The sequence below is a fragment of the Pipistrellus kuhlii genome, unplaced genomic scaffold (assembly GCF_014108245.1).
Source record: "Pipistrellus kuhlii isolate mPipKuh1 unplaced genomic scaffold, mPipKuh1.p scaffold_m20_p_17, whole genome shotgun sequence".
Taxonomy (NCBI): domain Eukaryota; kingdom Metazoa; phylum Chordata; class Mammalia; order Chiroptera; family Vespertilionidae; genus Pipistrellus; species Pipistrellus kuhlii.
Genome location: NW_023425482.1, coordinates 10,191,285 through 10,214,604, shown reverse-complemented (window position 1 = coordinate 10,214,604; position 23,320 = coordinate 10,191,285). Strand labels below are relative to the sequence as shown.

The window sequence follows — 23,320 nt, the reverse complement described above, 5'->3', positions numbered from 1 at the left end:
ATGAAAACAGATGTTTATTACAGAACATTTTTTTCTTATTAATTAAAAGCTTTAAACAAAACCACTTAATTCCACAAACTGAATGACGTGGCCGCATGCAAATACTTTAGGCCAGAGAGGCATGTTTGTTCTTGATGAATTTATATAGAATAAATTCTCATAACATTTGATTCCAAAATGTATGAAAGGACTTAAACATTATTAATAATTTAAAGTAAAATGTAAATATAAGGACAATTTAAACACTATTATTACATTATGTGTAAATTTAAGGCCAGCGACTGAAAAAACATATTTTAAAAAAATCTGTTTTTTAAAGACATTTTTTAGGAAGCAAACATTGCCTTTGTACATTTGAAGATCAAGGGCTAAAAATCCACTCTTGATGAATACCATATTAAGCAAAGGATGTATAACATCCATCATACATCTGTTTCAAAAACAGCATGTTTCCAAAATTATACATTTCTTTACAAATAAACATTACAATATTAATAACTATAGAAAAACCACTGGAATGAGTTCCAAAATATGTTAACTCTCACGAGGCATCTCTGAGCCATATCTTAAGGCATACATTTTAATCTTGGGGCTTTAAGAACATCTTCTTTGCTTTAATTGGTTTTATGTCTCCATTTTCATCTTCTTCATAATTGGCACGGTCTCTTTTCTTGGCAAACTTTTTCCCAATTGTCCCCACCAAGGTCTCATATCTGTTAAGATGATAAATAGCACAAATTCAATTCCAAATAAAAAAGGCAGGAATCACGTCTTGTCAAGAATGCAACAAAGGCTGGCAGGTGTGGCTCACAGTGGTTGAGTGTCAACCCTTGAACCAAGAGGCCATCAGATTGATTCCTGGTCGGTCAGGGTACATGCATGGGTTGTAGGCTCTATCCCTAGCAGGGGTATTAGGATGTAGGAGGCAGTTTTTCTGTCATTATTGATGTTTCTATTTCTCTCTTTCTAAAAACCAATAATGCAACAACAACAACAAAAAAAAATAAGAAAAATCAAAACTATGATTAAAATAAGCCATCTGATTTAAAAATGTATAAACTTCTCTAAGAATGATTAAATTCTCCCCTATTTTTTGTTTTTGTATTATCCTACATAAATTGAGATGTATATTTAAAATATGGATTGGAAACAGCACTGGAAATGAGCCCCCAACTGCCAACCTGTGACAGTATGAATCCATCCCAGGTCATATCAGAGAAAGTAGAAACAATAATTTTCCTGCTGGGGTAGACCATGGGTTAAGAGAAGGGCACATGTGTTTGTGAGAGCCAGTGAACACTGGGCACAGATCACAAAGTTGTCCCAAGTAATGCTTACCTTCTAGCCATTTCTTCATCTGACACATCAAGCTCCACTGTTTCATCTTCAACTTCTTCTGCTTTGCTCTTAGCATTCATCTGAAGCATTAATTTCTGAAAAATACACCAACACTGGCCATCAGAGCTGAAAAAGGCTTGTGAAAGGAACTGGTGTCAAATGTATTTGAAGGAAGAGAAGCAGAGGCCAGACTCTATAGGACTAACAAAAATTCATGTTTTCTGTACTACTTTATTCCATGATGTACTAACACAAGTCTTCTCTGAATTAAAAACATAGATAAGATAAAGTCCCACTAGATTAAACTTGTTAATTAAATTGTATTTAAAAAAATTTTTTAAAATATATTTTTATTGATTTTTTTTTACAGAGAGAAAGAGAGAGGAATAGAGAGTTAGAAACATTGATGAGAGAGAATCATCCATCAGCTGCCTCTTGCACATCCCCCAATGGGGACACGCCTGCAACCAAGGTACATGCCCTTGACCGGAATCGAACCCGGGACCCTTCAGTCCACAGGCCGACGCTCTATCACTGAGCCAAAAACGGTTTCGGCTAAATTGTATTTTAGATCATAAATATTATTATTAGTTACTTATATCTATAGCAGACACACTGCTACACCAATGTGTGGTGGTTAAAAAATTGGGAGAGATATTTCAGCTGCACAGGTCCCACCTGGTGAGCAAAGGGCCCCAAGCTCACACTGTCCTGCCAGCCCCAGGGTTCCAGTGCAGGGAAGAGTAGTCCTCATAATTTCTGGCTGTAAAAACCAGGGGAAATTGTGACTGGAGTTCCAGGTGTTCCTCTTAAACACCCTGCACATGGACTTACTTAAATTCACTTGTCCTGAACTCCAGCTCTGAGACAACAACTTGAAAAGCTCTAGGGACATACAAGGAGAAAATGAATGTCTGGCATCAGGTAGGCCTTTCTCCCAGATCAGAGTGCTAGAAGAGGCCACTGTTCCTTAGCTGAACCCTCCCCTCAACTGGAGAGTGGGCTCAGTATCTGAGTTTCACCAACTTGGCTAAAACATTGTACTCCCTGACCCATCCAACTTGTAAGGCCACAAAAGCCATTCCTAGCAGCTTTTCTATACAAATAGCCTGTCTTGGCTCATGCTGTGGACTTCCCTAAAATCTTCCAAAAAGGCAGCATCTGTATTTCTTGCTAAGTGGCCTCAGGCCCAGCACTAGCAGCAACCAGCCTAGGTTTGAAGCTTGGCCTCTCCTGGGCTCCTCCAAGCCCACACAAGTAGCAGTCATCTGCAAATTGATCTGCAGTTCATACTGTGGCCCAGTGCAGGGCACAGGCAGTTGCTAGCCTTGGCCTGTACTTCCTAGGATGCCCCAGAGCCAGCACACCCAGTGGACAGCTTTCAGACCATGCTGGTTTACAACCCAACCACCTCCATGAATAACACACTCAGGAGGTTAACTCAGTGGGCACCAGAGACCCACCAAAGCAAGTCCTGCTTTGTGGGGTCAATTCCTATGTAGCAGATTCTCCATGATGCTCTCAGTCAGTCCTCTAAGCTGATTGTCCTGGGGGTAAATTCCTACCACTGACATGCCAATAGCAGTTAATGTTCAACTACAACTGGGTTCATATAGCCCACATAGGGGACACCGTTGGGAGTGCCCAGCTCAGGTGATTGGGGAGGACATCACTGGGCCTGAGAGAACACCCACTACATAAGGCTACCAACACTGAGAGATGTAGCAGATATACCTAAATACACAGAAACAAACACAGGGAAACAGATAAAATTAGGAGACAAAGAATCATGTCCCCCCAAAAAACAGAACAAAACTCCAGAAACAGAACTAAACAAAATGGAGTCAAGCAATTTACCAGAAGCAGAGTTTAAAACAATGGTTATACCAGGTGTACCCATTAAAAATGCGATTTTTTTTTAATAGATGGAGTTACATATATGTTGATATAGATGCAATTTGATATGTATGCTAATTTTGTTGTATTGACAACAAGCTTCAAAACTTCATATGTCAAATTTACTGAAGGCATTAACATCATAGATATTTTTACGCTTAAAAATGTTGAATTTCGTGCCAATCATTACTTTATTTTGAAGAAAAGTATGCTGAATACTTTGAGAAGCTTATGGTAAATATGCTCCATCTCAAGATATTTGTGAATGTTGGTTTAAATGCTATAAAAGTGATGACTTTGATGTGAAAGACAAAGAATGTCCAGGTCAACTGAAAAAGTTTGAAGACCAACAATTACAAGCATTATTGGATGAAATGTGTGTCAAACTCAAAAAGAACTTGTAGAAAGATAAACGTTGCTCAGCAAACAATTTCTGATTGTTTACAAGCAATGGGAAAGGTTTTAAAGGAAAGAAAATGGTGCCACATCAACTGAACAAAAGACAAAAGTCATCAGTAAAATGTTGCTTCAATGGCACGAAAGAAAATCTTTTCTGCATCAAATTGTGACTGGTGATGAAAAGTGAACTGATTCTGAGAATCCCAAATGCACAAAATCATGGATTGATTCAGGTCAACCATCAACATCGACTGCAAGGTCAAATCACTTTGTAAAGAAGACAGTGCTCTGTGTTTGGTGGGATCAGGAAGGTGTGGTATATGATGAGCTTCTAAAACCAGGTGAAACCATTAGTACTGATCACTACTGACAACAACTAATCAATTTAAACCACGATTTGATCATGAAACAATCAGAATATTCCAGAAGACAAAGCAAAGTAATTTTGCTTCATGATGATGCACCATCACACACTTCAAAACCAGCTAAAGACACTTTAAAAGATCTTGCCTGGGAAGTATTAACCGACCCGCTGTATTCATCAGACCTTGCTACTTCAGATTACCACTTGTTCTGATCGATGGCACACACACTTTCTGAGTAGCACTTCAAAATGTATGAAGCAGCAGAAAATTGGGTCTCTGACTGGTTTGCCTCAAAACAAGAAAAGTCCTATTGGGATGGTATCCACACATTACCTGAAAGATGAGGAAATGTTTAGCTAGTAATAGACATTACTTTGAATAAAGCACTTTTGATGTTTCTCTTGTTTTCTTTGATTACAAAATCCACTATTATTAACTGGTACACCTAGTAAGGATAATCTTTGGGGAAGAGTAGATGAACTTAGTGACAACTTCAACAAAGAGATAGGACATATAAAAATGGAGAAAGAAAACAAAAATAATCAGTCAGAAATGAAGAGTACAATAACTAAAATGAAGAATACATTATAAGAAATCAACAGTAGAGAAGATGAAGCAGAGGACCAAATCAGCTATTAGGAAGTTAAAGAAGCAGAAAACTGACATCAGAACAGCAAAAAGAATACAAAAAAATGAGTATAGTAAAAGAAGCTTTGGGGACAACTTCAAGTGTACCAACATTCACATCATGGGGGTGCCAGAAGGAGAAGTGAGCAAGAAATTGAAAACCTATTTGAAAAAATGACAGAAAACTTCCCTCATCTGGTGTCAGACATACAAGTTCAGGAAGCACAGAGTCCGAAGTAATATGAACCCAAAGAGGCCCACACCAAGACACACCATAATTAAAATGTCAAAGTTTAACACAAAGAGTGAATCTTAAAAGCAGCAAGAGAAAAGCAGTTGGTTACCTACAAGAAAGTTCCCATAAGACTGTCAGCTGACTTTTCAACAGAAACTGTGCAGGCCAGAGGGAATGCCACAAAATATTCAAAGTGATGAAAACCAAGAACTTACAACCAAAATTACTCTACTCAGAAAAGCTATCATTTAGAATTAAAGGACAGGTAAAGAGTTTCCCAGACAAAAGCTAAAAAAGTTCACCACCAAAACAGCATTATAAGACAAAGAAGACAAATGATAAAAATAGAAATAAAGTGGCAATAAATCTACATATCTATCAATAATTACACTAAATGCAAAAGGTATAATATGGCTGAATGAATAAGAAAAAAAGACTGTTACATATGCTGTCTATAAGAGACTAACTTCAGACCAAAAGACACACACAAACTAAGAGTAAAAGGATAGAAAAAGATAGTTTATGAAAATGGAAACAAAAAATCTGGAGAAGCAATACTTATACCAGCAAAATAGACTTTAAAACGAAGGCTATAACAAGAGACAAAGGAAGACCCAGCAATTCTACTTCTGATTTTTATTTATATGAAGAAAGTGAAAACACTAAATTGAAAAGACATACCCACATTCACTGCAGCATTATTTACAACTAGAGGCCCAATGCATGAATTCATGCACCTTGAAAGGAACTGTGGGTCTCGAGGTTGCGGTAGGCAAAGAGGTGGGTCTCATCTCATTCTTTGTGCCTCTGGCCCACCCCTTTGCCATGGCCCCCTGTCCCCTGTCTGCTTGTAGCCCCTCTCCAGCTGCTGCCACTCCCACACACTAATGGCACCAGCCCTGCTCGCACCTGCTGATGGCGCAAGCAGTGGGTGGGGCCAGCGCTAGCACTGGGTGTGAGTGGTGGCTGCCAGCCCCAATCACCCCTCAGGAGCTGGGGGAGATGGAGAAGCCCTGAGGGGCAACTAAGGCCAGCAGCTGCCACTCGCAGTGGCTTCGGTGCCAGCAGCAGGTGTGAGCACTGGGTGGGACTGTGGTGTGTGGGAAGAATTTTCAGTAACCACCAGAGGCTTGTCCCAATGACAATGACCAGTGCCCTGCCTTGGTCTGTTGCCTCTGCTCACCTGCTCCACCATCCTGCTGCAGCTGACACTGCTATGCCTGCTGCCCCCTGGTGGTTAGTGCACATCATAGCGACTGGTTGTTTGGTTGTTCCATCGTTCTGTCTATTTCATATTAGGGTTTTCTATATATAGATAGCTAAGATATGGCAGCAACCTAAGTGTTCATCAATAGATGAATGGATAAAGAAGTGGTTCATATATATAATGAAATATAACTGAATCATAGAAAAAAAAATCTTACAATCTATAAAAACATGAATGGACCGAGAGACAGAAACATACACAAAAAAATCAGAAAAAGAAATGTCAGATGACTTCACTTATGCGTGGAATCAATCTAAAAAAGAAATGTCAGATGACTTCACTTATGCGTGGAATCAATCTAAAACACAAAATAAACAAACAAGCATAACAGAAATAGATGCATAGATGTAGAAAACATTTTGACCACTGGCAGACAGGAGGGTGGTTTGGCAGATAGATGAAAAAGGTAAAGAGATTAAGAGGACAAATTGGTAGTTACAGAATAGTCATGGGGATATAAAATACTGCATAGGGAATGTAGTCAACAATCCTATGTAATAAAAGCCTAATATGCAAAATGTCCCCTCAAACAGGAGTTCACTGCTTGCTATGACGTGTACTGACCACCAGGTGATAGCGCAAAATATGGCAGGCATCAGTGACACGGCGCTGGCAGGGGGTGGCAGTGGAGGTGCTACTGGCCCTGATGGGACCCAACGAGAGCCGGACCATGGCAGGATGGTGCAACAGGTGAGTGGGCAGCACCAGGACAAGGTGGGATAGGCCCAAGCACCTGGCTGACCGTCCCGCTGACTGCCCTACAGATGTTGACCAGATAGTGACCGGCAGTTGTGGTGGAGGGCAGGGCTGCCACCTGGTTCCCAGGCACTGAGGAAATTGGCTTGGGACCCCGGAGCCCAGAGGTCAGTTGGGACCTGCCTTTCTACGCCAAATGCTTGTGCTTTGATCACTGGCCAGGCCTAAGGACCGCACCTGTGCACAAATTTTATGCATCAGGCCTTTAGTATTCTAATAATTATGTATGGTGTCAGATGGTTACTAAATTTATTGAGGTGATCACTTTGTAGTTATATAAATATCTAATCATGGTGTGGATACCTGAAACATAATATTGTATGTCAATTGTAATTTAATTAAAAAAAAAATAAACAGACACACTGCTAACATATTCTAGTGAGTAGGGGAAAGAAAAAGTAATCTTTCAGATTTCCTCCTAACTTCCCATCTTTGAGCCAAATGTAAGAAATATTATAGTCAAGAGTAATTTTAAATGATTTTTTTTTATGGTGGTGGTTGTTGTGGGGCAGCAAATTGCTGGATGGAAGAACTGCAAAATGGGCCTTGGTATAATGAGGAGGACCTGCCTCACCTCCAAACATGAGGGTGGATAATGTTTCCCCTATGATGTCCATTCGTCATGGGCTTCTTTCCATCTTTTTATCTCACATTAACCTTTACTTGATAGTTACCCTTGAACAGATCTTACTTTTACTGTATAGTACTTTCTTTATAGCAAAGGTAGAACAAGGAACAAGGAAGGGAAAGCAGATGAGAAACCAGTCTCAATTAGCTTTTCTAACACTTAAAGTACTAAGAATGAAATAATTTTGGGAATACAAACTCTGTGAGGGCATACAATTGGGTTCCCTGCTGCATTTCCAGTGCTTCAAGAGGGCTGATGCATCACAGGCACAGAATAAATATGGACTGACAAGATGAACTCTATGCCAGGTGTTACTAGAAACACATACAATATTAAACATGTGTTCTAAAAACGTCCTGCTTATAAACTAAGTGCTCTCAAATTGGTATCATTTTTTTTCATAAACAAGTATATCAAACTTTTCTCACATTTTATGATAGTTCAGATCTATAAACCAAACAGTTTAAAACTTTCCCCCAGAGAGAATATACCGAATGGTACAGAGTGCCCATAATTAAAGCCACTTCCCAAGGACCTCCCCATCAAATTCTGAGGCCCAAATCAACTCCTTTTCCCACATACCAGATATACTTTGGGGGCCTGTCCACCCACAGCCCCAGTCTCTGAGTATAACACACTCATTATCTGCTTTTCCCTCTCCTTTGTTCCACTGCCCACTTTCTTTTTCCAATCTAAAGCTTTAAACAGGCCAAAACAAGGGAAAACAAACACTTATATATTAAAAACACTTTTAGTGTTTATTTTATATAAAGTAAATTTAACAGCTTAAGTATTATACCCCTTAAAAAGATGAGGGATAGGAAATTAAACTATAATCTTTAAATAAAAGTTGGCAATTAACTTGGTTAGCTGTGGTTGACTACAGGCATCCTTAGAGAAGTGAGGGAGATTCTGCTCACCAAGGGACCTCTGGCAATGTCTGGAGACATTTTTGGTTGTCACAACGGGTGTGTGTGTGTGTGTGTGTGTGTGTACATACTACTGGTGTCTAGGGAGTAGAGAATAGAGACCAGGGATGCTGCTAAACATCCTACAATGCACAGGACAGTCCACACCACAAAGAACAATCTGACTCAATACATCAAATGATGCCAGGGCTGAGAAACCCTGGCTTTAAGTGTCATAAAACTAAAGCTTTATATCACAGAGCTCCATTAGGTTGGTTAAGTATATGATAGGATGGCTTTTAATATACAACCAGAGTTCTGATATTAGTTAGGTGAAGGTTTGTGCTTCTTTAAAAACCCGAAGCAGGAAAATTCAAATGAACAGAGCAGTTTTAAGGCGACTACTGGTATTTTACTTTTCAAACCAATTTACCAAAGGATTCTTTTAAAAATCTATTTACAAGTTTGGATCAAAACCTGTCCATTAAAAAGTCAAATTACTCAATTTTTAAGTAACATTTTTTTTTCCAGTAGCAAAGATACATTTATAGATGCCAGAGAATAATTTTTCAGAATAGCATCATATGAATAAAATCCTGATGTTCCCGTAAAAGACCTGAGCTGAAATTCTAGCACTTACAGTGGCACTGTTAGGAACTTATACTGCTATATTAAATTATCTACTCAATTCTACTATAAAACTAGACTGCAATGCCTGCAATTTCTTTAAATAGCTATGGCAGTATTTCGAGACTGTGTTATTTTCCATATAATAAGGAGAAATGGTACCTGGTGGGGAAAAACCTAAACCAAATTATTAGCAGAAAGAATCCAACTGGAAAAACTTAAAATTTAAAGTAATTATATTAATACCTCAACCTCAGGATTAAATCCTCTGAAGGACATTCTTCCATAGAGAAGATCTTCACATAACAAGAAACTCTGCTCTTCTATTATGAAACTCCTACATGGGAAAATAAACCTGTATTATTAGCATGTCTACTTATAACAAAGCAAAGCAAATATAAGTCAAGATTTCAAGTGAAAAATCAATCTTATAGTTCTCAGTAGAATCAAGTAAAAATGAAGTAAGATTTCTAATCTAGGGTTAGAAATAAAAACTGATTAATAAGTCCGGCAAACACATTAGGAGGCAAGAACTGCTGGCTAGAGTCATAGCCTCTTCTAAACACTACATTTGATTTACATAAATGCACAAGGTAGAGACCTATTATAATAAACATGGATTTTTCCATATTTAAAGCAAAATATCCTTGATGTTTACACCACTCATCTAATTCTGATTAAATACTGTGAAATTGAAGTCATGGGCAGTTTTAAAAGAGTTTACTAGTCAGAACTCTTAGCTATAAACAATGACTAACCTTGGATGATTTAAGCATAGAACGAATTTACTGTGAAAATACTGGTTATCTCACAGAATCACTGGGAAAGCTGGATGAGAACTAGAAAATGAGCAGAAATAAGGGTAGATAGGTAGTTGACCTAAAATCAAAATCATGTTACAAATCTACCCTAATAAAAATGGCACTGCTGCTGAGAGAGCTAAATAGTACTGGAAACTATAGAGGGCACCAGGCAAGCCATTGCTCTGGTAACATGATGCAAGGGTGGATGTTTAGTCTCCAAAATAGATTCTCCTGAGTCACCAGTTCATGATCCTAATCCCAGGTGAGCATATCTGGCTATAGTTCTGATGTCCACCAGAAAGCATGCTTGTAAAACAAATACTTGGCCTTTATGGCTTCTTTGGTGGAAAGTCAGCCCTGCTTCTTGTCAAGATTCATTCACTCAATCAGCAAACACTTATTACACCAAATTATGTGTCACGAAGTTCTAGAAGTTGGGGAAATAGCCATGAAGAAGAGAGTCTGTGCTCTCATGGAGGTTACATTCTAGAGTGGTGCCAGATAATAAAGGATTAATATTATATATTGGATAAAAAGGAGCAGGTTATTCCACTCCTGAACATAAGAGAGTAACTCGTATCTATTATAGCTAGCCCTCCTATTGCAGGCAACTTTAAAATGGGACAAAGTAGGAAACAGTGATGTGATGCATGAGAAAAGAAAAACAAATGAAGTGAGCTCCATGAATGCCCTTCTTCTGATTGGAGGAAGCTCTAAGAGTACCCAGTCTCACTGCACAGAAAAGACAAATTAAAAGTTGGGGTTCCAGAGGTGGGAAATTTATGGATCAAGACACCAGAGCAAGGTAAATAAACAAAGAATTCAGGATCTACATGCTGGGTCCCCTTGAATCTTTGGCTGAATACCAGGCTGCACATGGTGCAGGATGTGTCTACAATGTCAAGGGAAAAATAATGACTTCTAGGAGAACAATTACCTGTGCATTAGTTTCCTAGGGCTGCGGTAACAAATTAAGTGGTGGGTTAAGCAACACGAATTTATGTTCTTATAATTCTGGAAGTCTGAAATAAATTTCATTGGACCAAAATCAAGGTGTCGCAGGGCTGCCCTCCCTCTAGAGCAGGGCTGGGAAACTTATTTTCTGCCAAGGGCCATTTGGATATTTATAACATTACTAGAGGCCTGGTGCATCAATTTGTGCACAGGTGGAGTCCAGCTGGCCTGCTCCATCGGGCTAGGCTGGGCCAGGCTGGCAGGGAGGATGGACTGTGGATGGTTGGCAGGCCAGCCCCACCCCCAATTGGGTGGGGCGATAGGCAGTTGGCTGGCTGGCCCCATCCCCTGGTCGAACTCCTGGTCAAGGGGACAATTTGCATATTAGCCTTTTATTATATAGGATTCATGGGCTGTACACAATTATCAACTTAGCCTGCTGTATTTGGTCAAACATTTAATTAACTCACCCCTAACGCCTTGGCAGGGCCAGACCAAATGATTTCATGAGTCTTATATGGCCTGGGCTGGACATACCCGATCCATTCTCAAGGGAGGGAGAAAAGAACTCAAAATTGACCCATTAACAGAAAACAAGTCAATAAAAAAAGAAAAATGATAGAATTAGTAGAACACATTAAAATAGCTATTATAAATATGGTCAAGAATTTAAAGGAAAATATGAATGGAATGAAAATACAAATAACGTGAATTAAAAAAATGAAAATAAAAACATTACTAAATAGAAATTTTAGAAAAATAAAATACCTAAAGTGAAAGTGAAAAATGGTACAATCATTTTGGAGACTGATCTGAAAGCTTCTTCTATGTTACATATATGCCAACCATATGATCCAGCAATTCCAATTCCACCTTTAAAACCAAGAGACATGAAAATAGAATTCTATCCAATTCATCCAAATTCTTTTTATCTAAAAATTTGTGTTTCGTTGGTTTATGAGGTGTGGTCTGGGTAGGCCTCTTGGATGGGATGGTCAAAAGACAATGAGGAACAAGATATGAGGATACCGCAACTGGTTTGGCTCAGTGGTAGAGCGTCGGTCTGCAGACTGAAAGGTCCCAGGTTCGATTCCGGTCAAGGGCATGTACATTGGTTGCGGGCACATCCCCGGTAGGGGGTGTGCAAGAGGCAGCTGATCGATGTTTCTCTCTCATTGACGTTTCTAGCTCTATCTCTCTCCCTTCCTCTCTGTAAAAAATCAATACAAAATATATTTAAAAAAAAAAGGATATGAGGATACCAGTGGAAAAATACTAGAACTAGTCAAAAGTAAAGGCCCTCAAAGAAGAATGTAAGTGGCTTTCCTGAGAAACAGTAAGGAAGCCTCTATGACTTGGAAAGAGCAAGAGAAGGTAAAACTGCTAAGAGGTCAAAATGTCTTGGTTGAAGAACATAAAAAAAGTACACCCTCATAACACTAGGACGTTCCCTGATAACACTAAGACATTATTTGCCCTTTTTACTACGGTATGTTGACATTTACAGTGTGTGCAAAAGCAATTAGGGGTAAAATCACATCTTATGAATTGAAGTAATCCTACCAGACTGTACTAACAGTCATTACACTGTTTACCGCTAACTTTCACAATAATGATAATAATAATAATAATAAAAGCCAATAATTATGTCCTACATGAAGCACTAAAAATTTATTTTTATTGATTTCAGCCCTTGATTACACTTTTTATAAATATTCTCTATACAAAATGGGAAGCATTTATAAGATACTTCTGATTAGTAAAGTATGACTATCTTGAGAAAATGCACTTGTGTGATGAGTTGTGAATTGAACTAGCTACTTTTTTTCCTGATACATTATAACCGTAGTTATTCAAACTTGGGTACTTAGCAGTTATTTTCTTGAAAATAAATAAAGTAAATCTGTTATCTCAAAGAAAACAACTGACAGTACTTATTGCCAATAATAAAATTCAAGCTTTAAAGCAAAAATTAGAATTTTGAATAGCTTGTATATGTCATTCTGGGCAGGTTCCCAATACTCAAAGCCTTTTTTGTTGAAGCCAACAGTAATATTAATGATGTAATTTTTGATACTGTGCAATGAAATGAGTTATTTGGAAAATCCCTATAACTCATTAAGCTAATATATTCCAAACGAGCAATGCATAATGTTATGAAATTATACATTGACAAAATATCTATTAAAAATGTAAGATAGACTAATGATTATGACAAAGATGTTTTCAGGTTCCTCATTGCAGTTAACATCTAAGAAACTATACTACTTACTGTGTTTTGTAGTATCAAAGAATTATCTGAAAAAGGTATTACAACACACCTCTATCCTCAACTATTATACATCATCAAGTGTGAGGGTGGACTTTCTTTATGTATGTCAACCAAAACAGCATCCTATAACTAGCTAAATGTGGGAGATAGAAGAATCCAGCTGTCTTCTATAATGGTAGACATTAAAGAGATTTGCAAAAATGTAAAATAATGCCATTTTTCTCCCTAATGTTTTTTTTTGGTCTTGGAAAAGTTCTTTTGCATGCAAAATGTGTTATTTGCGTTAACATGTAATGCATCAGTTTCTAAATAAATATTTTAAAAATATTTTAATTTCTTATATAAATATCAACATGAAGAATACCAGTGCTCTTCACTGATGATTTTTCTTTTCTTCCTCTTCTAGTTGTCTTAAGCTATTTTTAAGAAGCTTTTTAAGGGTTCCAAATAATTTTTAAAAAATGTAAATAATCCTTGAGTCCAAAACATTGAGAACCACTGTTCTTTAGATTCCTCCCCTGTAGTCCAGTTGGCACCTCCCTGCAGGACCACCTCTGCCTGAGGAAATCTAAATTCAGGCACACATTCTCCTGATCTTGGATTTCCAGCCTCTAAAACTGTAAGAAATCAATTTCTGTTGTGTATAAGCTACCCAGTCTGTGGTATTTTGTTATAGTAGCTCAAATGAACTGAGACATTTACCTCCTAGGAAAGAAATCTAAAGGTCATTTTTCTGGGAAATGGGGGCAGCGAATACTGAAAACAAGATAGATATCCTCCTGGGATATCTGGGATACTTTGTGCAAGTTTGGTCAAGGCATAAAATGAAATTGTAGCTCCTTACCAGTCAGTAAAGGTTCCTTTCTACACTCCCTGCTTCCAAATCCATACCATCTCTGGCATTATCTCCCCTACTCCTTAACATCTTCCTTCCCCTGATAAGCAATAAAAAAAAAAAAAAGCAAGTATACAGAGAAGTAAGCAGAGAAAACAAAGTAGCTTCCTCCTATCCCTCTTGGCGGGACATACTTTTTATCTTTGGAGAGGAGTATCTAACCTTCCAAAAGATCCAGAGACAATCAGCCAAATGAACAAGGAAGTATAAAATGTTAAAAAAAAAAAAAAAAAAAAAAAGAATTATAAGGTACAGAAAGGAAAAATATGCCTGAAGATAATAATATGCAGTATCTCTAGTTCTTTCACAAAGTTTAAGTAAAATCATCTTAGCATAGAGCTCATTAAGGTAAGACAAGCATCAAGAAGAAATAAGTAGCTTCCAGAAAATTTTACATAAATTAATGGATAATGTAGATCTATCACTCCTTCATTCAAAATTATTTATCAATCATCAAACAAGTTTATAGTGGAAGAGCAATGGTCTAGTGCAGTGGTCAGCAAACTGCAGCTCACAAGCCACATGCAGCTCTTTGGACACTTGAGTGTGGCTCTTTCACAAAATACCACACGTGGGTGTGCACGTTCAGTGCGATTGAAACTTCGTGGCCCATGCGCAGAAGTTGGTTTTCAGGTCTCAAAAGAAATTTCAATTGTTGTAGTATTGATACTTGGCTCTGTTGATTAATGAGTTTGCCGACCACTGGTCTAGTGTGTTATCTCAGCTTTAGCAATGACTAGCTGGGTGACACTGAGGAAATTATTTTCTCTTAAGCTTCAGTTCCCTCAACTGTAAAATGGCTAAAATATAGTAGACAGCTCTCAAGTTTGCTACGAGGATTAAATAATTAAGAGATGTGTATGTTCAATGGATACAGGACCAGCCTGAACACTGAAAAGTCTCAGGCTTGATTCCCAGTCAAGGGCATGTACCTGGGTTGCAGGTTCAATACCCAGCCCAGGTTGGGGCACATGGGGAAGGCAACTGATCGTAGCCTCTCATCTTTTTTTCTCTCACCCTCCCTGCCTTTCTAAAAATCAATGGAAAAAACAGCCTAGGGTGAGGATTAAAAAAACCCACACAAACCCACAAAAATACAAAATATATATATTACAGTATATATATGCTTAGCCCACACATTACAGATTCAATGAATGTTAACTAAGACAATTGGTATTAATAGTAAAACATTTTTAAAAAGCCTGGCCAGTGTGGTTCAGTGGTTGAGCATTGACCTATGAACCAGGAGGGCACAGTTCAATTCCTGGTCAGGACTCATACCCAAGTTGCAGGTTCATCAAGCTTCAGTAAGGGGTGTGCAGGAGGCAGGTGATTCATGATTCTCTCTCATCACTGGTGTTTCTATTTTTCTCTCTCCCTTCCTCTCTCTGAAATAAAAACATATTTTTTTAAAAAATTGAAAAGTAAACAAAAATGTCTTGACTGTCTTCAAGAAGCTCCGTCTAATGAAAAATTCTGTTAACCTGAAATAAAACTAGAGAGCCCAGAAGTATACACTTAATCTATGGAACTTAATATGTAGCATGTACATTAGAGAATCTCATAAAAGATCCCCAGTTACTACTAGAGATATGGGCTAGATTCCTATGCAATGAAAAAAAAAAGGGGGGGGAATGTTATAAATGATAGCCAAGGGTTAATCAAAATGTATAAAATTCAAGTAGACCTCTTATAGGTTTATAGAAATTATAGAAAACTACTTGTAAGGCTATCTCAAGAAACTGAATAGATGCTATATATTTCATGGGCTTTGTGTCACTGGAATGATGAGTTACATTTATAGAGATTTCACTCTGAATGCCCAAAGTGCCATTAATGTAATTTCTAACAAAACTTACTCTTTCTCTTTAAGCTCTGGTAAATCCAAGTACCAATGCTCTTCACTAATGATTTTCTTTTCTTCCTCTTCTAGTTGTTTCTTGGTTTCCGAGTCCAGTCCCCTTTGCATGAACTATCAAAATAAAATCAGTGTCAGCAACTAATATTCCCAACTTAAGGTTAAAAAAACAACAACACCTCAAATAACTTTATTCTTTCACTTGCTCTTCCCCATTTCTCCAGAAATCCCACCTCATGATTGAGGACCCCATAAAGCCTGCTCTTCACTTGTATCTATCCTATGAAATGCTGATCAACTCTACGGCTGCTCTTTATTTTGCAACTAGAGGCCCAGTGCACGGATTCATGCACCAGTGGATGTTCCTTGGTATGGCTTCGGGGATTGGGCCGAAACTGGCAGTCCAACGCTGCCAGCTACTCCAGCTCATCCTGGCCCGGCTGCACCTGCTGCTGCCACTACATGGTAGGCTCACTGCAATGGCCAGTTGTGAGTCCTGCGAATGGTACCCTTCGATCAGCTGAGCGGTGCTCCTACTGTGGGAGCTCACTGACCATCAGGGAGCAGCTCCTGCATTGAGTGTCTGCCTCCTGGTGGTCAGTGTGCATCATAGTGATCGGTCAACTGGTCACTTAGGCTTTTATATATATAGATAGACAATATATCTGTAGAAGCTCAACTCAAATTAGGCCGCTAGAGAAAAGAGCAGTACTGTTCTAGTTTCTCCCTAGCATAAACAATAGCACTATTTCCAGGCAATAGGCAAAACAAGAAGTTAATCACAGCAAAATAATGAAATATTAATAACAGAAAAAAATAAATTTAGAAACCACCTAGCAGTTAGGTCTAGGATTACACTGGTTTCCATTTACAGTACCTCCATTTCTTTCCCTTATCCAGACTCTATATTGTGCTTCCATCAACTCTAGCTCTTCCAAAACATAAACATTTTTGGGCATAAGGCTTTACCAATGACTACTAAATGAAATGACTTGAAAAATATTCACAAATATAACAGAAAATTCTGATGAGGATGTAAGGAAATTACCTCTTTTGTGGAAAATAGCTACATAGTTCCTTATCCAACTAAACATGAATTTACCACATGACCCAGCAATCAGCAGCTCTATTTGTACTAGCCAAGAAATGTAAACAATCAAAATACTCTTAAATAGGTGAGTGGTTAAAATAAGCCATAGAATATCCACAGCATGGAATTCTACTTAGCAATAAAAAGGAAGGAACTATTCATATACTCAACAACTTAACTGGGTCTTAAGTGAATTATGCTGAGTGAAAATCTCAAAGATTATATGCTGTATGATTCTTTTTATATAATACTCTTGAAATAACAAAATTATAATAATGAGTAATAGATTAATAATGGCCAGGGGTTAGGGATGTCACAAAGGTGGTGATGGAAAAGCTTTGTATCTTGAATGTGATGGCAGTTAGATAAATCTACATATAATAAATTGTATGGAAAATTCATACACACACACACACAAGAGTGCAAGTAAAATGGTGAAGTCTGGGTAAACTGTATTGATTGTACCACCATCCATGTCTTGGCATTGCATTGTTTGTACATCTGTCCTTATCCTTTCTCCTGTGCTTATCTCCTCATTGTTGGAAAGAGCTGGCAATTCCTGGAAAGCAAATCCTGTACTTCCCAGTTCTTCTGCCTTTGCTATTCAACATTATGCTTCTATCTTCTGCCTGGCAAAATACTTACTCGTGAAGGCCCAGAGCACATGACCTTTGATAAACATTCCTTGCTTCTAATACAGCTTTATAAACACTGGTTTATTGTTCATTATACTTCTACTAGAGGTCTGGTGCAGTCCCTCAGCCAGGCCTGCTCCTTTTGCAATCCGGAACTCCTTGGGGGATGTCAGATTGCTGGATTTGGCCTGATCCCCACAGGCCAGGACGAGGGACCTCACTGGTGCATGAATCCGTGCACTGGGCCTCTAGTATGCATACAAGATCTTGGTTATTATCTTCCCGTCCTCCTCCTTCCCCCCTGTCCTCTGAGATTCATCAGTCTGTTCCATTTTTTCATGCTTGTGCATTGAATGTCTGCCCCCTGGTGGACAGTGTGCATCATAGCTAGCAGTCAAATGGTCGCTTTGACTTTTTTTATATTATATATAGATAGATGTATCCCAAAAGACTAAGATTGTGAATGCAGATCACATCTCTTGTTCATCTTACATTATTGGTATGTAGGCTGCAACTGGTACTCAGAAAAGAGTTCCATAAAGGTTTTCTGAATGGAACTGATTCCAGACTTGTCTTATTTTTCCAAATTTCCTTTCTTGGCTGGTTCTCTTTAAGCATGTATGTCTTATCCCATTACTCATTCTGTGGGGTGAGGCTACAGTGTTTGGATAGGTTCAAGTTTTGGATTTATGAGAGGGCACAGTCCTCTCGTGGCCATGTGCAAGTCCCAGCTTGGAAGGCAGAGCTCTCCCAGTACAATTATAGCCAACAGCTGTAGTTGTAAGTTTGGACCTATGGTCTGAACACATGGTCCAAAGTGCCTAAGTGATATAGGCTGCAAGTAAACAAAGTTTGATCAGGTGCATGTAATTGAGTAGGATCAAAACCCATGAGAATGTTGTAAACATCTTGACCAGGCCCTTTGCCTCATGGCACCTGCTATAAAATAAAGACATGGCTTGTGGGTGTTGGTGCTGCTGGGTCCCCATCAGGGAAGCAGCATCCCACCGAGTCCCAGCTTTCCTTCTCTTGTCTGTCTTTTTTAATTCTTTATCACCCCCACTCAGGTTCACTGAACCTGGCTGAGCTGGTGTGGCACTGCCATAAGGAGCCCTGGAGCTGAGTATGCCATGGCCGTGCCGCCTCCCCACAATATTCTTCATGGTAAAACTCACAAATCCTTCCAACTGCCCTCTTAGCTCCTACTTAAAAAAAAAAAAAAAAAAATATATATATATATATATATATATATATACACACACACACACACACACACACACACACATATATATTATTGATTTTTTACAGAGAGGAAGAGAGAGGGATAGAGTTAGAAACATTGATGAGAGAGAATCATCGATCAGCTGCCTCCTGCACACCCCCTCCTGGGGATGTACCCGCAACCAAGGTACATGCCCTTGACCGGAATTGAACCCGGGATCCGTCAGACCACAGACTAACGGTCTATCCACTGAGCCAAACTGATTTTGGCTCTTAGCTCTTATTTTTAAGTAGATATTCTTTACGGTATAGAAATAGTCATATTCATATGTACCGAAACACACACACACACACACACACACACACACACACACACATTTTTCTATACATATGAAAAGGATAGAAAACCCTGTGACTATGAATGAAGCAACTCCAGACTTGGGCAGCAGTTCAATTCTTTCACTACAGCATCTAAGAACATACTCTAAAGCTACTGATTTAGTTTTACTCACACCAAGGGCTTGAAGCAGGTATCACAAAATATAGTCCTTAGGCTAGACTTTCGTTTTTGTAAATAAAGTTTTATTGGAGCAAAGCCATACTCATTTGGTTTGGAGGCACAAGGGCCAAGTTGGTTAGACAGACTGGCCCACAAACCTCAAGTATTTACCTATTTCTTTACAGAAAAAGTTCACTAACTCCTGTCTTGAGTCCAAAAGAGTTATCACAAATAAGTACCTTCTCTACATTTCCATCATACTCACAGACCTTCCACCTACATCCTTCACTTTCTATTTCCCATCAGGATCGACTGCCAGACCCCCAATAGATGACCCAAGTCAGACTTCAAGTATACTGGAAAATAAATGAGTCAATATTAAATCCTCAACCTTGACATTCTTGCTCTATATTTAGCTCTTGAGGAACAGCTACACTGAATACAATAACCTCAGGCAGCTGCTCCAGTCCTTCTCATAAGACATTCCACTCTATCTGTATATATAGTGTCTTTTGCTATCCTGCCAATGAGTTCTTTCTTAACAATGACAGAAGTTGTAAACCCAAATAGAGAACTTCTCCTTTGCTTCCAATGTCTAGTTGTCTCTCTCTCAACCACTCAGGTAAGATGTAAATGATCTTTTAGAGTTAATTTCTTCATTCCTAACTTCCAAGTCAGATCTTTGGTCTGGTCCTTAATCACCCAGCACATCTTCATTTGACTTATTCCAAGAGTTCAACAACTTCTAAAATCTTTTCAGTAATTGATTTGTCAATCTACTCCACTTCCTTGAAATTTACATGATTACAAACCATAAACCAAGAGAAAACTCTGTTCAGTAAAGATTCAAATTTTGCTAATATGCATGAATTACTTTAGAAACTATAAATTATATTGATTTACCCTTCACTTTCAATCACCCTATTCATCCATAGTTACACCCTAGCTCAACTCAATTCACATTTTGCACTTGCAATATTTACTCTTCAGTCTTTCAGAACATTATTTATGCCTTGATTCCTCTTCCTGAAAATTTTGCACCTTTCTAGACATAACATTTAACAGTTTACATCTCTAAGTGTTCAGTAACCAATAGTAATTGATAACAAATGGGGTCTAGGGACAGACTTCCTGAGTCTTGTCTACACTTTTTATTAGCAGTAAGTAACTTTGGGTAAATTACTTAGTTTTCCGTTTCCGTTGCCTCCACTGTTGGAGAGGGATAACAACCCATCTCAAGGGATTATGTGAAATTCTTGGGTTCATATATTTAAAGCACTTAGTAGAGTGTCTGGTACACAGCAAGAACTAACAAGTTTTCTATTATTAAGTTTTAAGGATAGGTTGTTTCCCGTTTTAATTCCTGTATTCAGTTTAACTACCCTTGTTTTTGTCCATTTTGATTTTATTTGATTAAATTCGAAATATAAAAGTAAATTTTGCTTGATATAACTCACTTTCACCTCAACTGTTATAATTCCATAGCACCACCCCTGGAATACTCACCTAGATCACCAGAACTTCTGGGTGGTCTTTCTGACTGTAATTTTGGACCCTGTTGGGCCTTTCTTTCACTAAGTATTACCCACAGGACAGAATAAGAGGCACAGCTTATTATACTGTCCCCTAACTCAACAATGCTCACAAGATAAAAGAAAAATATCCTTAACCTGGCCCAAAATTCCCTGCTGTGTGACCTGCCTACTTTTTCAGGCCCATGTCTTGCTACTTGCCTTCCAGACATACTGACTCATCTTTCGTTCTTCAAACTCTGCATAAAAGTTTTGGGTTTTGCCTCTCAGACTTCTGAACGCTCTCTTGCCTCAGTTTCTGTTGCTATGTCCCTATCCTCCCACCCACCCTATAGTCTCTGCTAAAGCACCGCTTCCCGCAGAAGCCCCAAGTTCCTGGCCGGCGCTTCTGGCATTCCCTGCTCTTATTTCGCTGTATTCCCTTTTACGTTTCGGTCTCTCCTATTCCACAGGTGGCTTTAGGAGAGAATCTGCCGGCTTTCTAACCCAGTTGCCAGAGCCTAACACAGAGCAGGCGCTAAGCGAATGAATGAACGCGAGAGCTGGAGGCCCTCTGGGGCCCCTGTACGTCCTTTGCTCCGGCCTCGGATAGGCCAGGAGGACCCGGTCGCCCTGCCCTCCCATCCTGACTTCCCCGTACCCCGTACCTTCATGCGCAGCAGATTTTTGGACAACTTAGTCTTACGGTCAGACGCCATGCTGGCTCGCCCCGGAGCCCGGATGTCCGCTACAAAGTCCACCGTGCATGCGCACCACTACGCACACGGCGGCGGCGTCTTACGTAGCGTGCGTCTCCCCGCCTTGTGGCCCCGCCCCTGTTTCTCGCGCCAGAACACTCCTGGGCTCTTCGCGTCCCTTTCAGGGCGGAGCTTACCTGCTGGGGAAAATTCAGGGTAAGGGCGCGACCGCCCACGCAGGGATGAGTCTCTCAACGACGGGAAGGAGACCCAAAGAGGCAGAAGCCCGGGGAGGCCCGAGCTCTGGTCCCCCGGGGTCTTCGGCCGGCCCCTCAGACCGCGCACCCGTCCGAGCGGCAGGTCTGGTGGTGGCGAGTGCCGCCCCGCCTCACAGACCCGGCCCTGCCGCGCGTCGCCGACCCAGTTGTCCTGGTGAGACCTTTGAGGCTGTTGCCAAACCATCCCGCCAAGACCGTCCCTTTCACATGTTTCTAACATGGATGGCGGGCTTTCTGTGTCCTGCATCGCTTTACGTGTAATATAAGGTGACCAGACGTCCCGCTTCTGGCGGGACAGACCCGATTTTAACAATTTGTCCCGTGGCCCGCGGCGTTTTAAAAAAGTCCGAAAGATTTAAAAGAATCTTTTTAAAAATCGGGACTTTTTAAAAACGCCGCGGGACGCGGGACAAATCGTTAAAAATCGGGACGTCTGATCACCTTAGTGTAATAGTTGCTTTTATATTCACGATACCTCACGGAGGTGGTACTGTCCTGGTCCCCGCGTTGCATTTCAGTAAGTTGAGGCATAGAGAGATTCCTTAACTAGACCAAAGTCAGACTGGCTTCAGAACTACAATAGAAAATAACGTTACATTTACGTATTACCTGCGGTGTGTCCTTGAACCTAAATGCTATTTCCGTTAAAAAGAAAAGGAGGAGATAGTCAAGACATATGAAGAAAGAAGGCCTTATTTTAATCCAAAGAATTGAAACGGTAATAGCTTCAATGGTCTGTACCACCTTTGACATTTTCACACTATCCACAGGTGCCACACTTTGGAAAACATCTAACCCAATAGCCTTTCATTTGATAGTGTGTACGATATAGGCCAAAGCCTTGTGCTGGGTAGCATACGTGCCTTATTTTATTTAATCTTCAGAAGAACTCTGAAGAAGGTATTGTCATACAGTTGGGGAACATGAGGCCCACAGAGGTTAAGTGACTTGCCAGAGATCTCACGGTTTGTAAGTGTTAGAGCTGAGATTCAGAAAGCTTCATAAAAATGTGGCCCATCCTGGGCAGGTTTTCTTAGTGGATTGAATAAAGTCATTATACTCTGGTAAATGGTTATAAAATTCATTTGCTCATGAGTTCATTAGCCCAGTGTCTGGGCTACAATAGTTGCCACATAACACACATACAACCTCCTTTTCCTGGACCTGGCATTCTGGTGAGTGCTATGGAAGAAAAAAAGGAATGTATGGTAATAGGCCGGAACCGGTTTGGCTCAGTAGTAGAGCGTCGGTCTGTGGACTGAAAGGTCCCAGGTTCGATTCCCCCTGGTAGGGGATGTGCAGGAGGCAGCTGGTCGATGTTTCTCTCTCATCGATGTTTCTAGCTCTCTATCCCTCTCCCTTCCTCTCTGTAAAGAAATCAATAATAATAATTAAAAAAAAGTAATGTAATAGAGGGACTTTTAAGGTTAATTTAAATAAGGTGGTCTGGGATGGTTCTTGTCAGATGATAGTGCTCAGGTTTGAAAGTTGAATGAAACCTGTTGTATAAAAAATTGGAAGTAGAATATTCTAAAAAGAGAATAGCAACTATTGTATAAA

The 23,320-nt window shown here is 39.5% G+C and overlaps 1 protein-coding gene across 2 annotated transcripts; it reads right to left on the bottom strand.

The window, feature by feature from the left end:
- On the bottom strand, positions 1–21,843 carry MPHOSPH6 (M-phase phosphoprotein 6). 2 transcript variants are annotated; one of them, XM_036440700.2, is made up of 5 exons: positions 21,680–21,843; positions 15,830–15,942; positions 9,293–9,383; positions 1,339–1,433; positions 1–713 (listed from the first exon to the last, which is right to left on the bottom strand). In XM_036440700.2, exons 2-5 carry the CDS (start codon positions 15,937–15,939, stop codon positions 581–583), a joined length of 429 nt encoding a protein of 142 aa, XP_036296593.1. In that variant the 5' UTR covers positions 15,940–15,942; positions 21,680–21,843; the 3' UTR covers positions 1–580. The 2 variants fall into 2 exon arrangements, with proteins under 2 accessions (XP_036296593.1, XP_036296592.1); XM_036440699.2 differs by lacking the exon at positions 21,680–21,843 and adding an exon at positions 21,453–21,585.
- Between the last annotated feature and the right edge of the window lie 1,477 nt (positions 21,844–23,320).

What these genes read in the sequence shown, in the direction of transcription:
- MPHOSPH6 (XM_036440699.2), bottom strand. Translation starts at nt 21,503, where the DNA reads ATGGCGTCTGACCGTAAGACTAAGTTGTCCAAAAATCTGCTGCGCATG. An exon ending in GATTTAATCCTGAGGTTGAG is followed by an intron (nt 1,434 to 9,292) that starts GTATTAATATAA and finishes TGTATTTTTCAG; the next exon opens with AAATTAATGCTTCAGATGAA. An exon ending in GATGAAGAAATGGCTAGAAG is followed by an intron (nt 714 to 1,338) that starts GTAAGCATTACT and finishes TCATCTTAACAG; the next exon opens with ATATGAGACCTTGGTGGGGA.